Source organism: Larimichthys crocea, chromosome III (genome assembly GCF_000972845.2).
Source record: "Larimichthys crocea isolate SSNF chromosome III, L_crocea_2.0, whole genome shotgun sequence".
Classification (NCBI taxonomy): domain Eukaryota; kingdom Metazoa; phylum Chordata; class Actinopteri; family Sciaenidae; genus Larimichthys; species Larimichthys crocea.
In genome coordinates, this window is record NC_040013.1 from 23,135,643 (window position 1) to 23,157,779 (window position 22,137).

The window sequence follows — 22,137 nt, forward strand, 5'->3', positions numbered from 1 at the left end:
TGGAGGCTCTCAAACCCCCATTCACAAATCTGTAGTAGAGCCAAGAGGGACAGGGTGTATAATAATCCACAATATCAAAATTTAGAAAAAAATAATAAAGGGATTATTTCCTCTGTGAAATGCAGTTCCAGGGAGAGAGGAAGAGAAAGAGATAGAGAGAGAGCGACAAAAACAAGTGTTTAATCCCCGCAGATGAGCCAACTTCAGCGGGCAGTGGTGGAGAGAAGCCCCGGCTTCAGACCGCAGCATCCCGGCCGAATGACGGGAGAGGAAAGTCCTGATTCCCGGCAGGAGGGGAGCATCCTCCCCGCTGCAGCGGAGTCCCTCCACCCCTTTGACAGACAGACAGGTGAGCAGACAGACAGGTGAACAGTAAACCGGACTTCAGACGCTTGATGGTGACCCTCCCTGACCGCCGAGCCTCATCACAGTGATGTTTTCTCGCTCGTTTTCTGGACTGACAAGCAGAAGCATCAAGGTAACACCGAGCAGATCATTAGACAGCGTTTCCTGTGTGGAACCTAAAAAATAAAAGTCCTTTGAAAGAGGAGGATGGGTTGGAGACTAGTGCTGACACTGGACGGGCCTGCAGCTCCAGAAACGAGTCAAGAGACTCAGGACACTTTTTGAATTTTGTTGATACTTTCACACACAATTTTATTTCATACCGTTTATAATAAATATTGAGTAATATAGACTACAATTAGTCTAATCTTGAAACTGTCTTTCAACATGACAGCGCGTTGGTGTGGCCCGATCCAACAGACGATACATACTGCAGCTCAAACTGCTGGTTCTGATAGAAAGGCCAGAACACACAGTGCATTGTAGATTGTTGTGTATGAGATTTGCGTAGCTGCAGACCCCGCCAGCAATTAGTTCCACAAAGGGCCGGTGCGGCTGCAGGTTTTGGTTCCAACCAACCAAGAGCACGCCGTTTGACCAATCAACTCTGTGAAGACTGAGATCAGTTGATTAAATGAGTCAAGTCTGGTGTGCTGCTGCTTGGTTGGAAAGGAAACCTGCAGCCACAGATTGGCCAGGCCTGCATCAGGGTGCCCATGCTGACCCCTGTCCACTGCCAAAGAGGCAACGATGAGAGAAGATGGCCTGGTCCGATCCACAGAGGTCCAACCTCACAACTTACAGGATTAAAAGGAGCTGATGACATCTTGGTGCCAGATACCACAACACACCTTCAGAGGTCTAGTAGAGTATACCTGGACGGCTGTTTTGTTTTTTTAAAAGGGGGACCTACACAATGTTAGACAATTGGTCTTAATGTTATGGCTGATTTGATTTGAACTCCTCATTAGTACAATAGTCAAATTCCAGATTTTATTTTGAAGGTCAAATCTCTACACTTCCGCTCTTATTGTGGTAAATTATCAGGCGCTTGTAGCAGCTCGAGCTCAGGAGGTAACCATGACGCACGGAGAGGAAACACCCCGGCACCGCTGGAGAGGACGCACCGCCGCAAAGGACTGTGGGACGTTGTGTTTTTATTATTTATTTATTTATTTTTTTCTGTTAATCTTCATTCATGTATTTTTTTAATCAGTGAAGAACTCAGAGAGGAATTTAAGAAAAAAAAAACTACAAATACCAGCAAGCTGTGGTGCAGAATGAGGAGCTGTCCTGAGTGCTGAAACTGTGGGTGAGACATTTACAATCTGATTGATATAAAATATTTAATTACGAGTATATTGTGTAAAAATAAGAATAAAACTAGTAGACTGGTAGAAAAGTTGCATAATGTTGTAGCAGGAGGTTTAAGTTTTACATTTCAGATTTCACTCTTCTTCTTCTCTTTCAATCTTTCCAAATTTCAGAAAATATAGACTGATGGACTTCATAATGGACCGCTGGATGCAGTGAGGCTGCATGAAGTTCAAGTTAAAGATGAAGGTTTCTGGAACCTGGCTTATATTCTAAGTGTGTTGACAAAAAATTGTGATTACCATCTTCGATCATCATCGACATGTTTAACCCTCTTCAGCCTCAGAAGTAGCTCCATTTTTCTTTTGACTCACTAGTTTACAGTCTGACCTTGCATAATAGAACATAAAACATTTTATTTTGAAATTATGACTTTGAACATCATCTTACCTGAGGAGCAGATGTATTTAGGATCGATGGAGCACATGAAGAAATCTGAAAAATGAAAATAAAGTCATAAAGAACACATTGATTGAGAAACTGGGAAGTGCAGCCAATTATAAAATATAAATATAACACAACCTTTTGAGCCATCATTACATCCGTAATGTGTTTCTAAAAGTTAACAGTGTGGACTGAAGCGGAAACTGTGATCCCTGCAGAAGATCATTAGAACAGACCAACTGGGAACGACTATTGGTGTTCGTGTGGGCAGGAGTCTTGTTTTTATGTTTACCTCAGATATATTACTCAACAGAGCTGTAAAAAACAAAACAAAAATGATAACAGGAACAATACAGCTGCTGTCTGAAACTCCTGCACCTGTTATGTTACACATGAGATATGAGACTTCACTGATTCCTCATGGTGACGTTTACTTGTTGCAGCTCACAGTACACAAAGTGAATAAGAAAATAAATCACGTTAGAAGTTAGAAACTTCAGAGAGAATAGAAACTTCCAACCAATTTCTTTCAATAGCAACTGTAAAAGTTTTATGGACCTGTCAGAGATGCACTGCAATCAGTTTTCCATCAAACATGAGGCAGTATAGGAACTCCCCTCCTTTACACTTTATGGCACTGAGTCACACAACACCAACTAACTAAACTGTAGCTGCTGTCAGCTAATGTTAGTTCAGTTTGGTATCCGGGCATTCTGGACTGAGCTCAGTACCAGAGGAGATCACGGCTCTTTCAGTTTTATTTGTAAATGTGAAACTTTCCCCTGTTTTAAAGTGCCATTATGTAACTTTTCTACCATACAACAGATTTAAAGTCATTGTTGATATGTTGGTGTTTTATTAGGTGAACCGTGTCACCCGTTATTGTGGGATGAGCAAGCAGACAATCCTGAGACAGTAAACAGGTTTAAGTTTCAGACAAACTAACTCAATACAAATGTAAAGTGGGTTTAAAACAGAGCAGTGTAGACCAAGTGTAAGGAGAGACATGATCCAGAGGACTGGCAGTTTCTGTAGCGCTCCTGTAGGCAGGAGAGGTGACAAGATGGCAGACAGGTGTGCTGCTTACAGACGGTCAGGTGTGTAGAGAGAGAAGCACCAGAGTGAGGAGAGACAACCACAGACCAAGAGGGAAACAAGGAACAAACACTGAGGCATGGCCATGACTACTACAACTACTTCAAAAAGATGGTTTACAAGACCTGAAGTACCTTTCCTTAACATTCAGAGAATTGAAACAGCTGCAACATGAATCCTTCAGGTTAGATTCATGGGCCTTCCTAAGAAAAGACAACTTGATCAGAGACACTATGAAATAAGAATGACATGGAGAATTATCTACACAGAAGAGCTTCAGTTTAATAGAATAAGAAAATAAATATTAGTGAGAAAAGCAATCAATGACTAATGAAGGTTGTATTCATTACTTTTGGTAGCAACAGCACAATGAGTAAATATGTTAAAGAAGGAGGCACAAACCAAGTAGTGAATGTTTTATTGAAACTGTGTATCTGTTGTGTTAATGTGTGTGTGTTGCGCTCAGCAGGAAATGAGTGGAGACCAGGCCTGCAAGAGAAACATCCAGTTAGTCTGGCAGCCTGAACAAAGACGCTCTTTGTGGTAACATGCAGCTAAATGTATTTTTGTTAAAATGTGTACATATGTGCTAGTCACTCACCTGTTGTGCTCCAGTGAAAAGAGTCCCCCAGGTTAACTGAGCAGTATTTAAAGGTTCCGGACCATACCATGAGCTGATTGGTGCAGAGGTGGAGTGCACCTTACTCACTTCTTGGGAGTTTAATGTTCAGCACAGGTAGAGCATACAGTCTAACTGTTAATATAGTGTAACAGTGTAAATGTATTTGAAGGTTTTTGTCTAATGTTTGGTATGTTGAGATGTAATGGGAGGGGCAGAATCCCCCAGACTGTGTCAGGGTGTAGGTTGGTAGCAGCAGCAGGGTATATAAGGCTGCCAGACACCACAGGTTGCTGCTGCAAGGACTGCTTATGCAGCACTAGTTTGAATAAAGAATGTTAGATAAATGCATTACAGTGGAAGTGAATGTAAAATAGTACCATGTGCTGCTGTCACTGAGAAACACTGAACGAGTATGACCTCTTGTGGCCGAGAATATAACAGACCACATAAGGCAACCTGATATTGTTCTAGTTGTGGCGTTGTTCCACCACCATCTCACAAACTAGTCATTAATGAAACACCAGAAGTACAGCCATCATCATTATGTATCAATATACCTCCAAACAAGTTTGATAAATTATATTTTCATTAATTTAATTTTCATGCTGCTAATACACACTTCTACTCTGCTGACAATAATATTGTGACCTCAGGTGTATGCTGAGTTAAAAGAAAGAGTTGAGTCATGTGACTCTCTGTCCCCTACACACACACACACACACACACACACACACACCTGTTTGTCATCCATAATCCTGCATATGGGTCATGTGTCAGCTGTATTTATATCTCAAAAGGGAGCTCCTCGTTGGCAGCTGACTGTGTGTGTGTTTGTGTGTGTGTGTGTGTGTGTGTCTGTGCCATGTCACCATAAATTACAAACACAATAATAAAGTAAGTGCTATTTAAATATAGAACTGGCATTGCAATTTCTGGTATCATATTACGAACCTGTGTATATATAAACAAAATGTGATGATGTGATGTTTTATTGTTTTCGCAAAAAAATGATATGCACATTTTAAATTTGATGCCAGCAACACTTTTTGGAATAGTGGCAACAAAAGAGTGAAAAAGTTGAGAAGCGCTAAAATAAAACATCTCACAATGAATGAGGTTAACTGACAACAGGTCAGTAACATGATTGGGTATAAAAAGAGCGTCCCAGAGAGGCTGAGTCTTTGTGACGTAAAGATTTGGAGGATTCCATCATGTTCAGTTCATGATTTCATTAAAAGATTCAGAGAATCGGAAGAGATCTCCGTATGCAAGGGACAAGGCTGAAAAGCAATGCTGGACAGCTGAATCTTCAGGCCCTCAGACGACACTGCATCAAAACAAGACATTATTCTGTCGTGGACATCACTGCATGGGCTGAAGAACACTTCCAAAACATTGTCTGTGAACACAGCTCACCGCTGTATCCACAAACCACAGTTAAAAGTCGACTATGCGAAGAGGAAGCTGCATATAAAACAGAATCAGTCGCCTTCTGTGGCCACAAGCTCAGATGGACTGAGGCGAAGTGAAGCAGGCCTCACAAAACTAACCGTGAAAAACATAAAATTATTTATTTTACTTATTTCAGTTTTACTGATACAGCTGATCCACTCTCTTATTAACATTAATAAGAATATATTTATGATCAGCACATTTAAAACATCTAACTGAGTAAAATGAGCATTTGGTCTGAGAACATCTCCACCTCTTGTTCATTTTAATTACCCACATAAAACAGAACTGGCATTGCCATTTCTGATATCATGTTACAAACCTGTATATATATAAACAAAATGTGATGATGTGAAAACCCCATAATCAATTGAAAACAGCATGAAACAGCTCATCAGATGTTGAAACTTTTTATTGTTTTCGCAAAAAAATGATATGCACATTTTAAATTTGATGCCAGCAACACTTTTCAAAAAAAAAGTTGGAATAGTGGCAACAAAAGAGTTAAAAAGTTGTGAAACGCTAAAATAAAACATCTCAAAATAAATGAGGTTAACAGACAACAGGTCAGTAACATGATTGGGTATAAAAAGAGCATCCCAGAGAGGCTGAGTCTTTGTGACGTAAAGATTTGGAGGATTTCATCATGTTCAGTTCATGATTTCATTAAAAGATTCAAAGAATCAGAAGAAATCTCCGTATGCAAGGGATAAGGCTGAAAAGCAATGCTGGACAGCTGTGATCTTCAGACGACACTGCATCAAAACAAGACATTATTCTGTCGTGGACATGTCTGCATGGGCTGAAGAACACTTCCAAAAACATTGTCTGTGAACACAGCTCACCGCTGCATCCACAAGTCGACCATGCGAAGAGGAAGCTGCATATAAAACAGAATCAGTAACACAGTCGCCTTCTGTGGCCACAAGCTCAGATGGACTGAGGCGAAGTGAAGCAGGCCTCACAAAACTAATACTTATTTCCAGTTTTACTGATACAGCTGATCTCACTCTCTTATTACACATATAATAAGACATATTTTTATGATCAGCACATTTACAACATCTAACTGAGTCCAATTGAGATCTTTGGTCTGAGAACATCTCCACCCTCCTTGTTCATTTTAATTACCCACATAAAACTTTTCTTTGTCCCTTATTCTTATGTCTCACTTTGTCTCCAAGGAAACTGTCAAATTATTTTGGAGCTTTCTCCAAAGTTAACTTCACCTTTGTGCAAAGTGCATGTGTTTCAGTAATGCTATCACTGGTTATATCGATATTTTCTTATGACCTTGAGTCATTGCATTGATTTGTTGTCTTGTTGTTTTGCAGGTGTCTCCTTACAAGTGTGTGTGCACAGGAATGCACCTAACAAGTAAGAACAATGAGAGGACCATCACTGCCTTTATTTGTGCCCGTTGCCACCCTGTTAAACTGCTTCTAGGTCAGATTCCTGCCTGTAATGAGAGCCGTGTTCCTTTCTTTTTCTTTACAAAAGTGCCAGTGTTACAAAATGCCTTTTTAATTTGTATCCTCCACTTTAACCACCAGGAGTTACTCATGAATCTGTCCTTAAAGGACCTCTGTTTCTTGTCGTTACTCATGTTAAGACAATTAAAAATTCAAAATATAATCAGCAGAGCTACTGAGCTATTATGTCACTGCAGGTGTATTTATTTATAATTAGGAGGAATATAATTATCCTTATCAGCTGTTTACATTATATCTTTCCACAAACATATAATTTGTACTAATTAACTTTACAGCCTAACTGTACACAGCCTCCTGTAACCAGGCAGATTGTTTCAAGACAGATCCAGTCACGTATCTGCTGTCCACTGAGCTTTGATCCAGGGAAGGCAAACATGACATGATGCAGTGCTTGAGCTGCCCTCAGCTGACTTCAGTTCCCTAGAAAGACTCAGTGTGGAGGATTATGTAACATATGCAGGATACAACCGGGTGTGGCTCTCCAAGTGTGACTTAAGTCCAACTCGGTCAGAAGTGATTTGTCAGGAGAAAGAGGCAGAAAATGTCGTTTTTATGAGTTGTAGTTCAGAACTAATCTGCTGCTCTGAGCTTCTGAAACAGGAAACCATTAAAGCTTTGAGCTCTGTGTAAACAGTCATTAGGAATCGTTAGGACTGGGCAGTCTGAAGTGTAATTATACCCTGGTCACTTAAGGTCTTCTTGTACATAATTTTAAGATGGACTTTTAGAAAAGATTTATTATTTAGCTCTTTAATACAGATGTTTGTAGAATTGGTCTGGTCTTGACTGAAGAAAATAGTTTGATTAATGATTCATTACATTTAACTGTGTGTAAACATGTATATAAAGAGGACTTGTAATATCAGATTATGAAGTTTACATTTTAAGTGTGAAATAAAGAGACAACCAGTCGTGTGTTACATTTCTGGACGTTTCCTTTTAATTGATCCTCTGTCCATCCATCCTGTCCATCCACAACTACACAACATAGTTACCACATTATAATATTGTTCATGTGCATACAGTTATTGCTGTGTACACCAAGAGCAAGCAGCCCCATCGAAACGTTTTAGATACAGTCTGTCAGATTACAGTAAAATAAGTTAAAACTTTCAGGCCTGTGAAACCAGGTAAATAACTAAATATTCCTTCACTCCAGATGTTGTCCTTGATAGATTTGTTTTCTACAAATACAGCTCTACAACATTGCTAGGCATTGTGATTGTGTGCCAGCTGAATTCACACTGTAGGGATCTCAGTGTGGTGGTAGTTTTGAAGGCATTGATAAATATATTGGTACACCACAGTCCTTAGTTGTAAAGAGGCAGATAATAGCGCATCACCCTTAGCACAATGTTTAAAAACACTCGTACAGAGTCAAATGACAGGCAGGAGGTAAAAACAGGAGTTCAGAGGGGCTGCTTCAGTGACCTGACCAGATCGAGCTCTGTTAGGAGTCGTACAACGCAACAACAGATTTTGTCCGCGGAGGACAAAATATTTAGTGTGTGGAAGTCCACCAATTCTCATTCATAGCCGACAGTAGATTACTTCTTTTAAATTACAGTTTTAAAAATAAGGAAGGTGACGGATGGCTCTGCAAGCAGATAGTACCGGACAAGAAAATAGAATTAGTGACAGGTCAGGCAGCCTATCGTTATAAAGTTTAAATAATGTGATTTGTTTTCTTATTAGTACAGATTGAACTGGCAAAAAAAAAAAAAAAAGCCAACATGCTTCAGTTTTATGTTTAGCCACTTGAACGACCGCTCACATCATGGCATTGAAGACGAAGTGACACACTCACAGGTTGTGCCACACTCACAGGATGTGCCACTTCTAACCCTGACAACCTAAACTAACCTCATGCACAAATGAATAAACATAAAACCAGAATTAGCATGTGCAAGCCTTTAAAAATAAACAAACAAAAAAAAAACACAATAAAATGACATTAAATATTCTTATTTTTTATGACTACTTCATGATGTTGCGGATTTAAGGTATGCGATGAGGTCAGCGCGCTCTCCCTTCTTCTTGATGCCAGCGAAGATCATTTTGGTTCCGGGAATGTACTTCTTGGGGTTCTCCAAGTACTCCATCAGGGTGTCCTCATTCCAAACAATACCTGGGAACAGACAGATGAGCAGTGATGAGAGCAGAACTGATTTAATCAAGGCCAGAATTCAAACAACAGGCAAACTTTTTAAAGTGTAAACTTAAGTGATTGGACAGAGAGCTACCCCTTTCTTCGCTCACTCTATCTCCAAGATAAGTGTTATTCAAAGCCTCATTTAAAGCACTGGTCAACCGACCTTTACTCTTGTTGGCGTCTGTGTACGAGAAGCCCTCAGCCTGCCCGGTCTTGCGTCCAAACAGACCCCACAGGTTGGGTCCCACCTTGTGCTTTCCGCCGTTCTCTACCGTGTGGCACTGAGCACACTTCTGGACGAAAGCCTTCTTTCCCTTGGCGATGTCTCCCATGGTGAGCTGGAGGAACAGAAAAGCAAAGGTTCAGACAGAGAGTTAAAATGATAATATCTGTGGGTAAAGCTTTCTATTCATAGACTTCAGTCCTGGCTGTAAACTCAGGACTCGACGCCATCTTGTGAAGGTCATTTGAGGTGACTAACTGCACCTGTAGCTCCTCTTTCTTTACTCTACATTCAGAGAAAGTTTCACTCTGTGCTGAGGTCATTTCAAGGAAACCCCACACACGTATAACACGTTAGCGTTTAGCTGTCGAGCAGGCACAGGCTGACTCAGCTCGGGTTACTTTACAGGAAAAAAAAGCAGAAGTGTATCTTTAATACATCGAGCCAGCATTAATGTGCGGGAAACCTCCTCTGTAAGGCGTTATAGAGTAGTTAAGTATGCTGTTACGTGCCTTAACGTGAGTATGTAATGTCACCAGGAAACGTCATGTCACCGGCTGTCCTGACGTGACCTGCAGCCGCTGTCAGCCTGACTAATGTAACAGCTCTTACTTAGAAAAGGGGCGCGGATATCATTACATATGTCAGTCATGTCTGGATAAGATAAGAGCTATACAGTACAATGACTTCTTATCGGATTATTTGCTGACTGAATGACTCAAAAAATGAAAAAATAATGTAGCTTACTATATGAAAAGAGCATGCAGGACCCAGTAGGAGAATAACCCTAAAGTATAATAGTAGCCTCAGGCCAACATGGCGTGCTGCCTGACTGTTTCACATCCTCCTCAAGGGCATATAGTACAGACAGCTCCATGCGGAGGTTCACCCGCACATTCATGCGGTTATAACGCCAGCTTGGTGTAGGCTAAGCCCGCTAAGTAAGTAAGGTTAGCCGGGTTATGTAGGCTATCACCAACCAACCCACCTCCCCCAAGCCGAGGCTTTGTCAAGGATGCTTCAATGTCGGCGTCTAGAAAATCCCATTCAAATCATGCAGTATTATCTGGTAACACCCAGTCAGTTCAAGAATATGTCTCTCTCCAGTCCGGTTTACTCTGTTATAGTTGTTTGTTTGTTTGTTTTTTATTCCACGCAAAGAGAGCAAGACGAGCTATTCACCAAAGACAGGAGCTAACGGTTTAGCGGCCGTTATGACAGCTCCGGCATTTTCCCGTATTTAATTCAGCATAATTTCGGATAAACCCACACCCGATGTCTCCCTCTGTTATAAATAAATAGATATAAATATAAAAAAAAGCGTACCTTCTGGTTAAAATCTGGTTTTAAGCCGGCGTTGGCTCGCCTCTCTCGGCCGTTGAGCGGTTAGTGAGTGACGGACGTTAGAGGAAGGTCACTACACTATAGAGGCACCGGCGTCTGACGTCACGGCCCTGTCACGTGCCGCGCGGATTTCGCTTCTGACGTGTCACGTCACGTCCATCCACGAGGGCTGAGTCCCATTTCTAAAATAAAAGACCTCTTCCCCTTTACCTTATGCCTTTACGTTACAATTTGAAAAAAAAAAAACAGTTTCGACTTTTTTGCTAGAGATCAAATACACACTGCTGAAACCACGCATTTTTTAAATATTATATAATATAAATCAAATATAAAATCTCGTAGGAAATGAGACAAGGATTCAAGGGAAGGAAGTTAAAAGTGTGTTTTGGTGCTTGTCCCCCCGCATGCTGTCGCATTTCCCAGCCCTCCATTGAGAGAGCGAAAAAGCACCTGCCGGGGTAACCTTATATGGAAATACTTAAGTTTATTACAATGTGCCTTTCTGGACAAATTCCATTTTTATCTATACAGAGTCTTTAGTTTGAAGTTATATTTTATTTCCTAAATTGTGTGTGTGGACAAACTCAACATATCCTCACATCTTTTGGCTCTATTCAGTATAAAAATGACATGTTGGTGCTTTTGAATCATATTTAAGCTACCTGAGGTGGATAAATTATCTTTTTTTATGAATTAATTTTTTCATAGTTAACATTTAAGGCCCCACACTGTATCTAGTTTCACAATGACCCTGAGCTCTCTAGGAGATAACAGGCTAACTAAGGTGACCACAGTGTCCTCAGACCAAAAGGACACTGTGTAAACCTCAAAGGCAAAGTCCCCTTTAGTGTTTAATCTGGTTTCATTACTCTATACTCTTTACTCTCTCTCTCTAGCTATAGAGTATTTTCCTTAATAACTTCACACAGCTCAACACAAGTGTATATGATTATCATACATGTGTCACAATCACAATAGAGCTATTATAATCTAAACTGTCCTCATTCAGCACTTACTATAACCACACATGCACAGACGACATACCGTGGCACACATAGAGATCATTCCTGACACCCTCACACCGACCTGACAAACAGGTCACAAGCCTCTGACGAGATATCCTCAGCTGACGGCCCATGTGTTGTATGTTACACGGGACAATGACGTAATATATCTCCAATATGTAAATAAAATTGTTTTTCTGATTCATTTTTATTGTATCTTATGTACTCAAGTCCTGTACTTCAGTACAAATTTGAGGTACTTAACTTGAGTATTTTCTTCTCCCAACACTTTCGCTTTTTACTACTCAACTACACTACTACTACTCTACTTCTACTCACAATTTGGAGGCAAATAACACACTAGACTGTTGTTATGATATTGCTGATTATGTGTCATAAGAACAGTCTCTTGTCTCTGTACTGCAGTGTACTACTGTACTGTGACCTCTTCATCACTAAGCCTTTGAGGGGCTGTGTTTAAAAGAAAACTAAGACATGTGAGATTACTACAGAAGTGTCAGAATCAAGATATGTGTTACTGTGTCTATTGTCTACTCCTATGACTTTAGTTTGAAATCAATCACGAAGGTCCTGGTTGTTTACATACAGACAAAGGGGGTTTGAAAGTAAAGTGTGCACTCTTCATGCAATATACTGGGTTTACTTCATTCTGGATCGTCGTTGGTGTGTCAAAGGTGAATTTGGACCACTGGATTCTCCTCACTCTGACTGGTCGATAGAGGTGTCAGTCATCAAAATCGACCAACGTTCAGGGCTTTAAGCCTTAAAAGAACTGCTTTTCACAACAATGGCAAGGTTATCATTATTAATAGTACTAATACTTTGTAAAGTGTAATACTAAGAATAATAATGAGAAGGGTAAATGGCACATATGGTGCCAAATTGTGCACATGGGGTGTTTCCGCTTGGACATACCAAGATTCACTTTTTTTAGCATCTACTTTTGCACAGATACTCATCAGATATTACTTGACTAATTCCTAAATGACTTGAGCTACTATCAAAAATGTAAAAAAAAATGGAAATTTTCTTCAGTGTTCCAAGTAAATTTAGATTCTGACAAACAAATCTTACGTGTCTTAGCTTTCTTTTGAGACCAAGATTATACACACAGCCCAGTAAAGCGTCTGAATACTTCCTCCATTAATGTGAAATCTGATTTTTTTTTTTTTAAACTCCCTGCAGAGCAATAGAAAACATGAGTGCAGTCCAAATTAAAAAGTCTGCTAAAGGGTACTCAGCTCTGTAGCCACTGATATTGTGGGTGTATGTTATGTGCTATTGTGTGTAACTTTGTATTATGTGTGCTGTGTGTTTTTTTGCTTTGTACTGTTTGTTATCGTGCTGTAATATGTTTTAATTGTGTCTGCAGATGAAAAGTTTATGTTTAATACTGTTTTCATTAAATAAATAAATGAATGAATTGAATAAGTAACACCTCCCGTACAGGAGGTGGCAGTAACGTTAAACGTGCACTATCTGTGCTGACCTACTACCACCTTTACCGAGAGCTTCACAAACTGTGGGAATTCACACAATCAACGTGCTACAATTGCCACAAGATAACAGTAACTCGCACAACAACTCGTGTTTACATGTAAAGATTAAATGATGGGAATGTCACGCTTTATCGTACGTCTTTTGATTTCGGTGTTATCGCTTTTTTTTTTATTTGCGATTCACAAACAACGCGTCTGAGCGGAAAGAAGGAATTTCCGAGCAGCACTTGAAGGCGGCACCAACTGATAAAAACGCGCTTGCATTGTGTCGAGGAGGAAGCAGCAAAGATGGAGGAGTACCAGTCCAAACAAGTGCCCGAGAACCTCGACGACCCTCCCAACAGCAGACTGTTCGCGGTCACAAGCCGGTCCATCACCGAAGATGAGCTCCGAGAGAGTTTCTCCGTGTTCGGGGATATCCAGGGAGTGTGGGTCGTCAAAGACAAACAGACAAAGGAGTCCAAAGGCATCTCTTACGTGAAGTTCGCCAAGTCCTCGCAGGCCTGCTTGGCCATGGAGGAAATGCACGGCAAAGTGCTGATGGAGGGGACGAAACCCATCAAGGTGACGTTAACACACCGGGAGAGTTTCCGTTAGTTAATAATAAACGGAAAGTTTCGGTTAAAAAAGAAAGAAAGAGGTTAAACCGTCAAAATACGTCGTTACAAACGGGTAGTAGCTTCTTAGCACGCTACATTAGGGGCGTTAACGGCAGTTACTCAGGAGAGAGGAGACGTGGAAGATTAACTTAGATTAAATTAAATATACTTTATTCATCCACCACGGGGACATTTATCTGTTACAGCAGCAGAGGAAAGTGTAGCATACACTTAGAAAAAAGTAGAAAAGACAAAATACAGCACAATAAACGGACAGAAATATCTATAACCTACACAATAAACAGACAGAAATGTGTATAACCAACACAATAAACAGACAGAAATATCTATAACCAACACAATAAACAGACAGAAATATCTATAACCTATCTATAACCTACACAATAAACAGACAGAAATATCTATAACCTACACAATAAATAGACAGAAATATCTATAACCAACACAATAAACAGACAGAAATATCTATAACCTACACAATAAACAGACAGAAATGTCTATAACCTACACAATAAACAGACAGAAATATCTATAACCTACACAATAAACAGACAGAAATATCTATAACCTACACAATAAACAGACAGAAATATCTATAACCTACACAATAAACAGACAGAAATATCTATAACCTACACAATAAACAGACAGAAATATCTATAACCTACACAATAAACAGACAGAAATATCTATAACCTACACAATAAACAGACAGAAATATCTATAACCTACACAATAAACAGACAGAAATATCTATAACCTACACAATAAACAGACAGAAATATCTATAACCTACACAATAAACAGACAGAAATATCTATAACCTACACAATAAACAGACAGAAATATCTATAACCTACACAATAAACAGACAGAAATATCTATAACCTACACAATAAACAGACAGAAATATCTATAACCTACACAATAAACAGACAGAAATATCTATAACCTACACAATAAACAGACAGAAATATCTATAACCTACACAATAAACAGACAGAAATATCTATAACCTACACAATAAACAGACAGAAATATCTATAACCTACACAATAAACAGACAGAAATATCTATAACCTACACAATAAACAGACAGAAATATCTATAACCTACACAATAAACAGACAGAAATATCTATAACCTACACAATAAACAGACAGAAATATCTATAACCTACAATAAACAGACAGAAATATCTATAACCTACAATAAACAGACAGAAATATCTATAACCTACACAATAAACAGACAGAAATATCTATAACCTACACAATAAACAGACAGAAATATCTATAACCTACAATAAACAGACAGAAATATCTATAACCTACACAATAAACAGACAGAAATATCTATAACCTACAATAAACAGACAGAAATATCTATAACCTACAATAAACAGACAGAAATATCTATAACCTACAATAAACAGGAAAAACAATCAACCTTCAAACAGACAAGTACTGAGGATAAAAGTGGCATGATATATAAAAAGAGTATTGTAATGTAAAGTGACCATGATACAAATATAAATATTATTGCAAGAGTAGTGACCATAATATAAATAATATTACAAAAGTAAGTGACCATGATATAAATAATAAATATTATTGCAAGAGTAGTGACCATAATATAAATAATATTACAAAAGTAAGTGACCATGATATAAATAATAACTGCAAAGGTATAAATGAAATAAAATGAGACATGAACAGGAGACTACAACATGATTACAACTACAAAGTCGCTTTCTCAGTAGTGTCTAGTAATACTTGGTCAATTTATACTTAAAAAAAAAAGTATTTGCAATTTCCCAAATAAGTTATATTATCTAATACAATTAAATTAGATTAAAAACTAACTCCAATCTCCATTAAACCTTTTCCGCGTCATCCTTCCTCCAGACGTTAACATCAAATCAACATGATTTAAGCTATTTTTGATTGAAGTAGTTGATTATTATTTGAAGTCTCCTAAGTTAATTACTAATAAAAAAGAAAATGTCTGTCTATAATGAATATTCATGCAGATGTTTTCAACCAGTAACCTGTCACAACAGTTATAACCAGAACTTTATTTATATGTAAGATTACAAAGTAAGTTTTATTTCAGCTTTTTTGTTTTCATGCTCTTTCTTTTTGATCCTTATTATATTATCATGTAACTATGCCAATGCTATGTTACTATTGTGACATTACTATCACATTGTGAACTAGTATGACTGAATAAAACTTTCAATAAAGTTTTTTTTGGGGGAAAAAAAAACAAAACAAATCAGCACGATTTTAGTATTTTTGTTCAATACTTTGTAAAACACTGTCACTTTATTCGTACACTCAGTATTTCCGTCGTGTAACATATCCCATTTATATAGTATGTTCATAACCATGTGTACAGTAATACTTAAATGTAGTTGTCACAGCTTTGTACAGTGTATAGAAGATCTTTTTTCAGTAGATTTAATGTCCTATTTTAGTATATTTTGTAACGTGCTTATCTTAAATAAATTTGACTAGATGCTACTGAGAAAGGGAAAACGTAGATGAACTGACACTTTCAGGAAGGTTGGAAACAGATGAGCCCTCCATGTCTTAGGTGTTTACATGTTGATAAGTCATATTTTAAAATCCATAATTTATGGGTATCATGCTCTAGGAGGCCGGACTTGTAACCGTTTCCACTTCTCTGCTTGTTTTTTGTAGGTGTTCATCGCCCAGTCACGCTCTTCAAACAGACACCGAGACGTTGAGGACGAGGAGCTGACCAGGATCTTTGTCATGATCCCCAAAACGTTCACAGAGGAAGATCTGAAAGACACTTTTAAAGTAACTAAACCCACTTCTCACTTTGTTAAACACATTGTTAGTGTTTTTATGTGCTCATTATCTGTCTGCATGTAAAATAAAAGCATTAAGTAATGTATAATCATGAAGAATACACATGTTTTCATGCCTGGCTGTTGCCTCTGGCCCTTTCAGGAGTACGGCGATATCGAGTATTGTGTGATCATCAAGAATAAGTTCACAGGGGAGAGTAAAGGCCTCGGCTACGTGAGATACTACAAACCATCCCAAGCTGCCCTCGCTATAGAGAACTGTGACAAAAGTAAGATCATGTCAGATTCTTGTACTCGTTCATTATTGACTGTATAACGCACAGTTAACCATGACGATGGTTGTGTTCTTAGCTTACAGGGCCATCCTGGCTGAACCACGCACCAAAGCCGCAGCGACAGACGAATACTCCGGGGGAGGGGGAGGGGGCCGAGGCGATTACGTGCCCAGCGTGGACTCCATGAACCAGTATGCCTTACCAATGGGTACGGAGTGGTTTAACATCCTAAATCTGTGTTTCTGTTTTTCAAGCCCATGAATGTTTGAAGCTGAACTAGGGTAACTATATCTTCATTTTCTGAACAGAAACAGCCAATCAGAGCTCAGATAGATCATTGATTGTTGAGTCTCATTCCCAGGTCCCAAACTTTGTATTTGACAACTTGGAAATGACCCAAGAATTCTTTCAATCGCCACGAGAAACCAAGGGGCTCAAGTTATTTTTATAAAAATGACTCCTGCATTAAATCAACATAGAATAAGTAACCAGTATCTAGTTTTAAAGGTACCATGTGGAGTTTTCTTCTTGACCACTTGAATTGATTTTAAAAAATGATCAGAAATTCCTCCAAAATGCCACATTAAGACACAAAGATCTTGAGGAACATGTTAAAAAAATAAATAATCATAGTGTGATTTTGTATGACATGGTTGGCACCAATGGATGTCTTGGTTCATCTCTATAGCAGAGTTTTAAGAGCTTAGTGAAGCAAATGTTTGTGTAAAAGGTGAAAAGAAAAACAGTCAAATTGAAGATCTGAATGAGGAGGTTGTTCGAGTTGACATTAAAACAGTGAGACTTAACAAAAACGCTTTATATTGAATCTTAAGCGTCTCTGCGGTGACTCCGTTCCTCTTACTGTAGTTTGCGTCCTGTTACCGACCCTCTGCCCTCCCTCTCTGCAGCTGACCCCGGCAACTACCCGGTGATGGACTACCGCTCGGGCGACTTCACACGCTGCCTCATGATGTCGACGCGAGCCGCACTCACCCAGGAGCAGATCTTTGCTCTGTTCGACCTCATTCCCGGCATGGAGTACTGCGAGCTGCAGAGAGACGCTTACGGGATGAGCAAAGGTTTGTGGTTAAAGCAAATCCTCGTGTCTTCACTTCGTAATGACTCGAGGCTCGATCATCGATTGTCATTAAAATAAATGGGTCAAATATTTCCTGTGTGTCATGTGCCCTCAGGTCACGCTCTGATTCGCTATAGCAATCTTGGATCAGCGGTTTACGCCAAGGAAAAGCTAAACGGCTTTGAATATCCGCCCGGCAACAGACTGGCAGTAAACTTTGTGGACGACGGAGAGGACCGCAGCAGGTACACACACACAAATGTATGTCCTTATTGCACACATGGTATACACTGCCTGCAGAAGGGTCACAGTTTATGGAGACATGGAGCACAAACGCCCTTTGACGTAAATGTATCCATTAATTTTAAAAAACTGAGACCAAAATGTCACTGTTGACTAATGTTAACCATCTCTGCACGTCTTCCTGCTCTTTATTTGTTGTTAAATATTCATGGGTGAATGTGAATTACCCCCCCGTGGGCCACAGTGTTTTCCTGAGCACCCTGATGAAAAGCAGCAGCAGTCAGTCTTTATATAGTAAACAACAAAGTACGCAGTCTCAAGCAGTAAACGTTGCTGGCACGGCAGTTGAGATGAGGACAAGCTCGCTGCGTTCAGTAAGCTCCGTCTGTAATGAAGACGAAGTTTATTTAGTGCAGCAACATTTCACAGAGCGAGGTCACAAAGTGCTTTAAAGAAGCAAACGATAAAACACAACAGAACACTTAAACACTAAAGCAGGTGAGAGAAGAACATAAGTCTGTAGGAACATCGCTTCAGTGTCGGAGCCACGAGGGACAAAGCAACTACTTGTGCATAAGATGGAGCAGACCTCCTGAGATGAACCACTGAAGATCAGCTTGTGTTTGTGTGCAGCCCCGTAGGTCGTATGGCCATGCAGTTTGTCGCAACCCAGATGATGTCTGCGGTGTGGAACGGACCCTCAACCAGTCAGGTGATGAAACCCCCCGTGAGTACAGTGACTGGTTTAGGATCAGGTCAGATTGCCCATATTTCATCAGGAAATCTTCATGTGGACGAACGGCACACAAAAAGTAACAAGTTCTTTTTATTCTAGATCTGCTTTGGTCTCACGTTAGAGACGAAATGTCGTCATCATAACTTTAGAAAACTACTATGTATGTAAATAACAACTCAAGGTTAATTACTGATGTGGATAATTATTCCTCCAGGCCTCCTCTGCCATCTATAGTCCCTGACATATAACAGTTAATTAGAAAAAAGTTGGTAATTACACAAGATTTAACACCTTACCTGGGAACATATGTTCATAAGGTCGCTAAAATAATTGACAGATTTAGTTTTAGGCGGCTAACGACAAGTTTTTGCTGAATCGCTGATCCTGGGTGCGTTTGTCTGTATCCACCAGGGCTTCCAGGCCGTCTCCCCGATGTCCCGGGTTCAGACGGACGTTAACCTGCCCCCTCTGAAGAAGCTCGCTCCACCTGACAGCAAGTCGAAGGAGCGCTTGTTCGTGGTGTTCAGCCCCTCCCCGCTGCCCCCGGACGTGCTGGAGGACGTTTTCTGGTAAATGTCCCCCTCCTCATGTGAGGACTCATAATTTTCCTTAATTAGAACGCTGAGTATATATGTGGTGAAAATAATGGACCATTAGTAAGGAGGTCAGAGGTTCAGTTGATCACAACTCTTAAGCTTGGATGAGAGCATCAAGCTAAATGCTCCTAATGACGCGCTATTAAAACAAACTGCTTTATAACTCAGCGTTTCTCTCCCCCGGTGTCTCCCTCTGTCTCTACAGTCGCTTTGGGTCCCTGATTGAAGTCCATTTGGTTCCTGGGAGGAAAGTTGGATATATGAAGTATGCAGATAAACAGGTGAGAGTGGCGTTTATGTTTCTCTGCATTTCAAACGCCGTCGATCCGAATCACCCTTTGTTTATTAAAAAAAAAACAAAAAAAACCCTCCTCTCCCCCTCTCAGTGTGCTGACGAGGCCATGGCGGCGCTCCACGGTCGCGTCGTCAACGGCGTGAAGATGAAGGTGATGCTGGCGGATCCTCCCAGAGAAGAATCTCACAAGCGCCCCCGTAACTTCTAGGAAATGACCGGTAAGTGCCACGCTCCCGCTGCAGGGAACGGTAGTATGGTTAAAATGTCGTAAATTTCAAACGAACACTGTCGCAGTGTCATGTGCCGTCTGCGCTCAGTCTGACAAAATGTGCCAAAAAGTTTTTTTCTGATGACCGTTTGTTTGCTCTTGTTCTGTCCCCTGTAAATAACACTGCAGCTTCTTGTTCCCTAGGCGACTGTTGTCATGACACAATGACACCTGACCTGACAAGACCCGACCGACCGACATCAAGACCTTCTCCTGACCCCTGACACGACCTTTGACACCTGTCTGACCTTACCTCTGGTCAGTGACCTTGCTGTGACTCACTGAGTACACAATAGCATCCAGTCTTAATCGTATCCAGTCTGTGAGCAGCAGCAGCAGCCATGTTAGTGTGTGTAGTCTCTGCTTCTTCTTTTTTATGCTCTTTGTTTTTATGATTTGGACTTTAATGTTCAGCAGTAGTACTCTGATTTATCAAGAGACAACTGAAGGAAGTTAGAATGTGAATTATGTTGTAGTTCAGGTGGTTTGCAGCATTTTCTCCTTTAGGTCTGTTCAGCTTAAATAAATAAACCAGGATTTGTAAAGTTGGATCTCAGTTTAGTTCAGTCAGATCTGCTCGTTTTTTCTTTTTATGAGATGACATGTAATCCATGACATGTAATCCAGCTCAAAGGTGTTCGTCAGACTGTCAACTTTTATTTTGTCTCAATAAAGATCAGTTGAACACACCGTTCAGCCTGTGTCGTCCTTTTTCTTTTTGCCCGATGAATAACCGGACGCTGTCCTGGATACTATTAAAATTTAAAATTCATTCATCTCTTTCTCACTAAAAATGTGGCTGTATATTAACATCTGTTTAGAAAAAAGTTAAGTCCTCCTTGGAAAGCAGTGACTGGGCTTTGGAAGAAGTTTCTCTAAATCTTCATTGGGTGAAATATTAATGACAGCTGGTCACTGAACCTCCCTACGTGTAAATATAAATGTTTTTTCTTTTTACTGTTTAAATAATTCAAAATTATGTCTGAAATTCAACATCAGTGGCACCAAAAATGGACAAAGTTCCTCAAGGCCACAGACCTCCAGGCACCCTGAAGACCTCAGGTTCACGTCCTTTAATGATGCCGTTTCATCAAGACTACAAACCGACTCCTATAGATAAACCTCGAGGCCAGACAGTCAAATGAAGTGTCTTGGTTGGTTTTGTGGCGTCTGTGTTAAATAAAATGAAGATGTGCTGCTTCAGTTTGGTATTTTGTGCCACTAGAATCAAGTTGATACAGCGAACTTGCTTATTCACACATGCAGCAGTTTTTAGAGCGTTCATATGGCATCATGTCTCTGGTCACTCGACTTCCGAGGGAAATATCGAGCCCCTGAACTGCTAAACCATCCACTTTGTTCAACAGAGTCTCTGTTTGCTGGCGAGCCGGTTACTGTTTGTTCAGTAGAGCGGAACAATGAGGTGAAAGTCGCGGTAAAGGTCTGGAAAACCCTCAGGAGCCACTTTGAACATAATTTGGGACTTGATCCAAGAAGAGACACACACTGGATGTACAGTAATCTTTTATTTCTTCAGGAGGCAACTCATGAGAACATTATTTACAATACTGGACTGACGATGAGACCGTTTGGTTTCCCTGCTGGGGCTTAATTATAGTCGCACGTTTTAGAAGCTTGGGTCTTGAACCTTTTCTTTAAAAAGTTGCATGAAGTTTTCAACACGGCCTTTTCATAGTCGAGCTAAACGAAGTGTTATCTGTCGAGGGGAATGAAAGTGCAAACCTCAAACTACAGCGTTTGTTTTTGGTGTGCGAGCGGCTGAAGCTCTGAACAGATTCAGTTTCTTACAACAGAATCGCTCCTGTTCATTTCCAACTTCAGTTTGCAGCAGCGCTTTCAAACATCCATCGATAAGGTCTGTATGTATAGTGCTTTCATTTTAAATCCTTTACAATGACAAATCACTAGATTCAGCATTGAACTGATCAGGTAGAGGAGCACTAAGTCAAATTTCTTAAAAGTTAATTTCAGATTCAACAACAGCAGCAGCCTGATCGTCTTTTCGTGTTAACTTGGACACATTCACGTGGAGTTGGCCCTGATGAACCCTAACATACCCCTGCTGTGGAAGCCTGGACACCCAATGGACACAAAAGCCGAGGACGTGGTGGGATGTGAGAAGGGCGATACAGAAAACAGAGTGGGCAGAGACAGGCAG

General features: G+C 40.0%; 2 protein-coding genes across 3 annotated transcripts; one reads left to right on the forward strand and one right to left on the reverse strand.

Annotated features, from left to right (window-relative positions):
* Window positions 1-7,682: 7,682 nt before the first annotated feature.
* cycsb (cytochrome c, somatic b) lies at window positions 7,683-10,610 on the reverse strand. The gene is made up of 3 exons (XM_010749756.3): window positions 10,467-10,610; window positions 9,081-9,255; window positions 7,683-8,893 (listed from the first exon to the last, which is right to left on the reverse strand). Exons 2-3 carry the CDS (start codon window positions 9,247-9,249, stop codon window positions 8,748-8,750), a joined length of 315 nt encoding a protein of 104 aa, XP_010748058.1. The 5' UTR covers window positions 9,250-9,255; window positions 10,467-10,610; the 3' UTR covers window positions 7,683-8,747.
* Window positions 10,611-13,224: 2,614 nt separating this feature from the next.
* rbm45 (RNA binding motif protein 45) lies at window positions 13,225-20,648 on the forward strand. 2 transcript variants are annotated; one of them, XM_027278361.1, is made up of 11 exons: window positions 13,225-13,572; window positions 16,334-16,456; window positions 16,610-16,736; window positions 16,819-16,950; window positions 17,651-17,821; window positions 17,936-18,065; window positions 18,697-18,790; window positions 19,211-19,368; window positions 19,601-19,676; window positions 19,782-19,908; window positions 20,103-20,648. In XM_027278361.1, exons 1-10 carry the CDS (start codon window positions 13,297-13,299, stop codon window positions 19,896-19,898), a joined length of 1,404 nt encoding a protein of 467 aa, XP_027134162.1. In that variant the 5' UTR covers window positions 13,225-13,296; the 3' UTR covers window positions 19,899-19,908; window positions 20,103-20,648. The 2 variants fall into 2 exon arrangements, with proteins under 2 accessions (XP_027134162.1, XP_027134163.1); XM_027278362.1 differs by having other exon boundaries at window positions 13,226-13,572; window positions 18,697-18,775.
* The last annotated feature ends 1,489 nt before the right edge of the window (window positions 20,649-22,137 follow it).

Coding starts and splice junctions, on each gene's coding strand:
- cycsb (XM_010749756.3), bottom strand. CDS start 9,249: ATGGGAGACATCGCCAAGGGAAAGAAGGCTTTCGTCCAGAAGTGTGCT. Junction 8,894..9,080: donor AGACGCCAACAAGAGTAAAG/GTCGGTTGACCA, acceptor GTCTGTTCCCAG/GTATTGTTTGGAATGAGGAC.
- rbm45 (XM_027278361.1), top strand. CDS start 13,297: ATGGAGGAGTACCAGTCCAAACAAGTGCCCGAGAACCTCGACGACCCT. Junction 18,791..19,210: donor GTCAGGTGATGAAACCCCCC/GTGAGTACAGTG, acceptor TGTATCCACCAG/GGCTTCCAGGCCGTCTCCCC. Junction 19,369..19,600: donor GTGCTGGAGGACGTTTTCTG/GTAAATGTCCCC, acceptor CTGTCTCTACAG/TCGCTTTGGGTCCCTGATTG.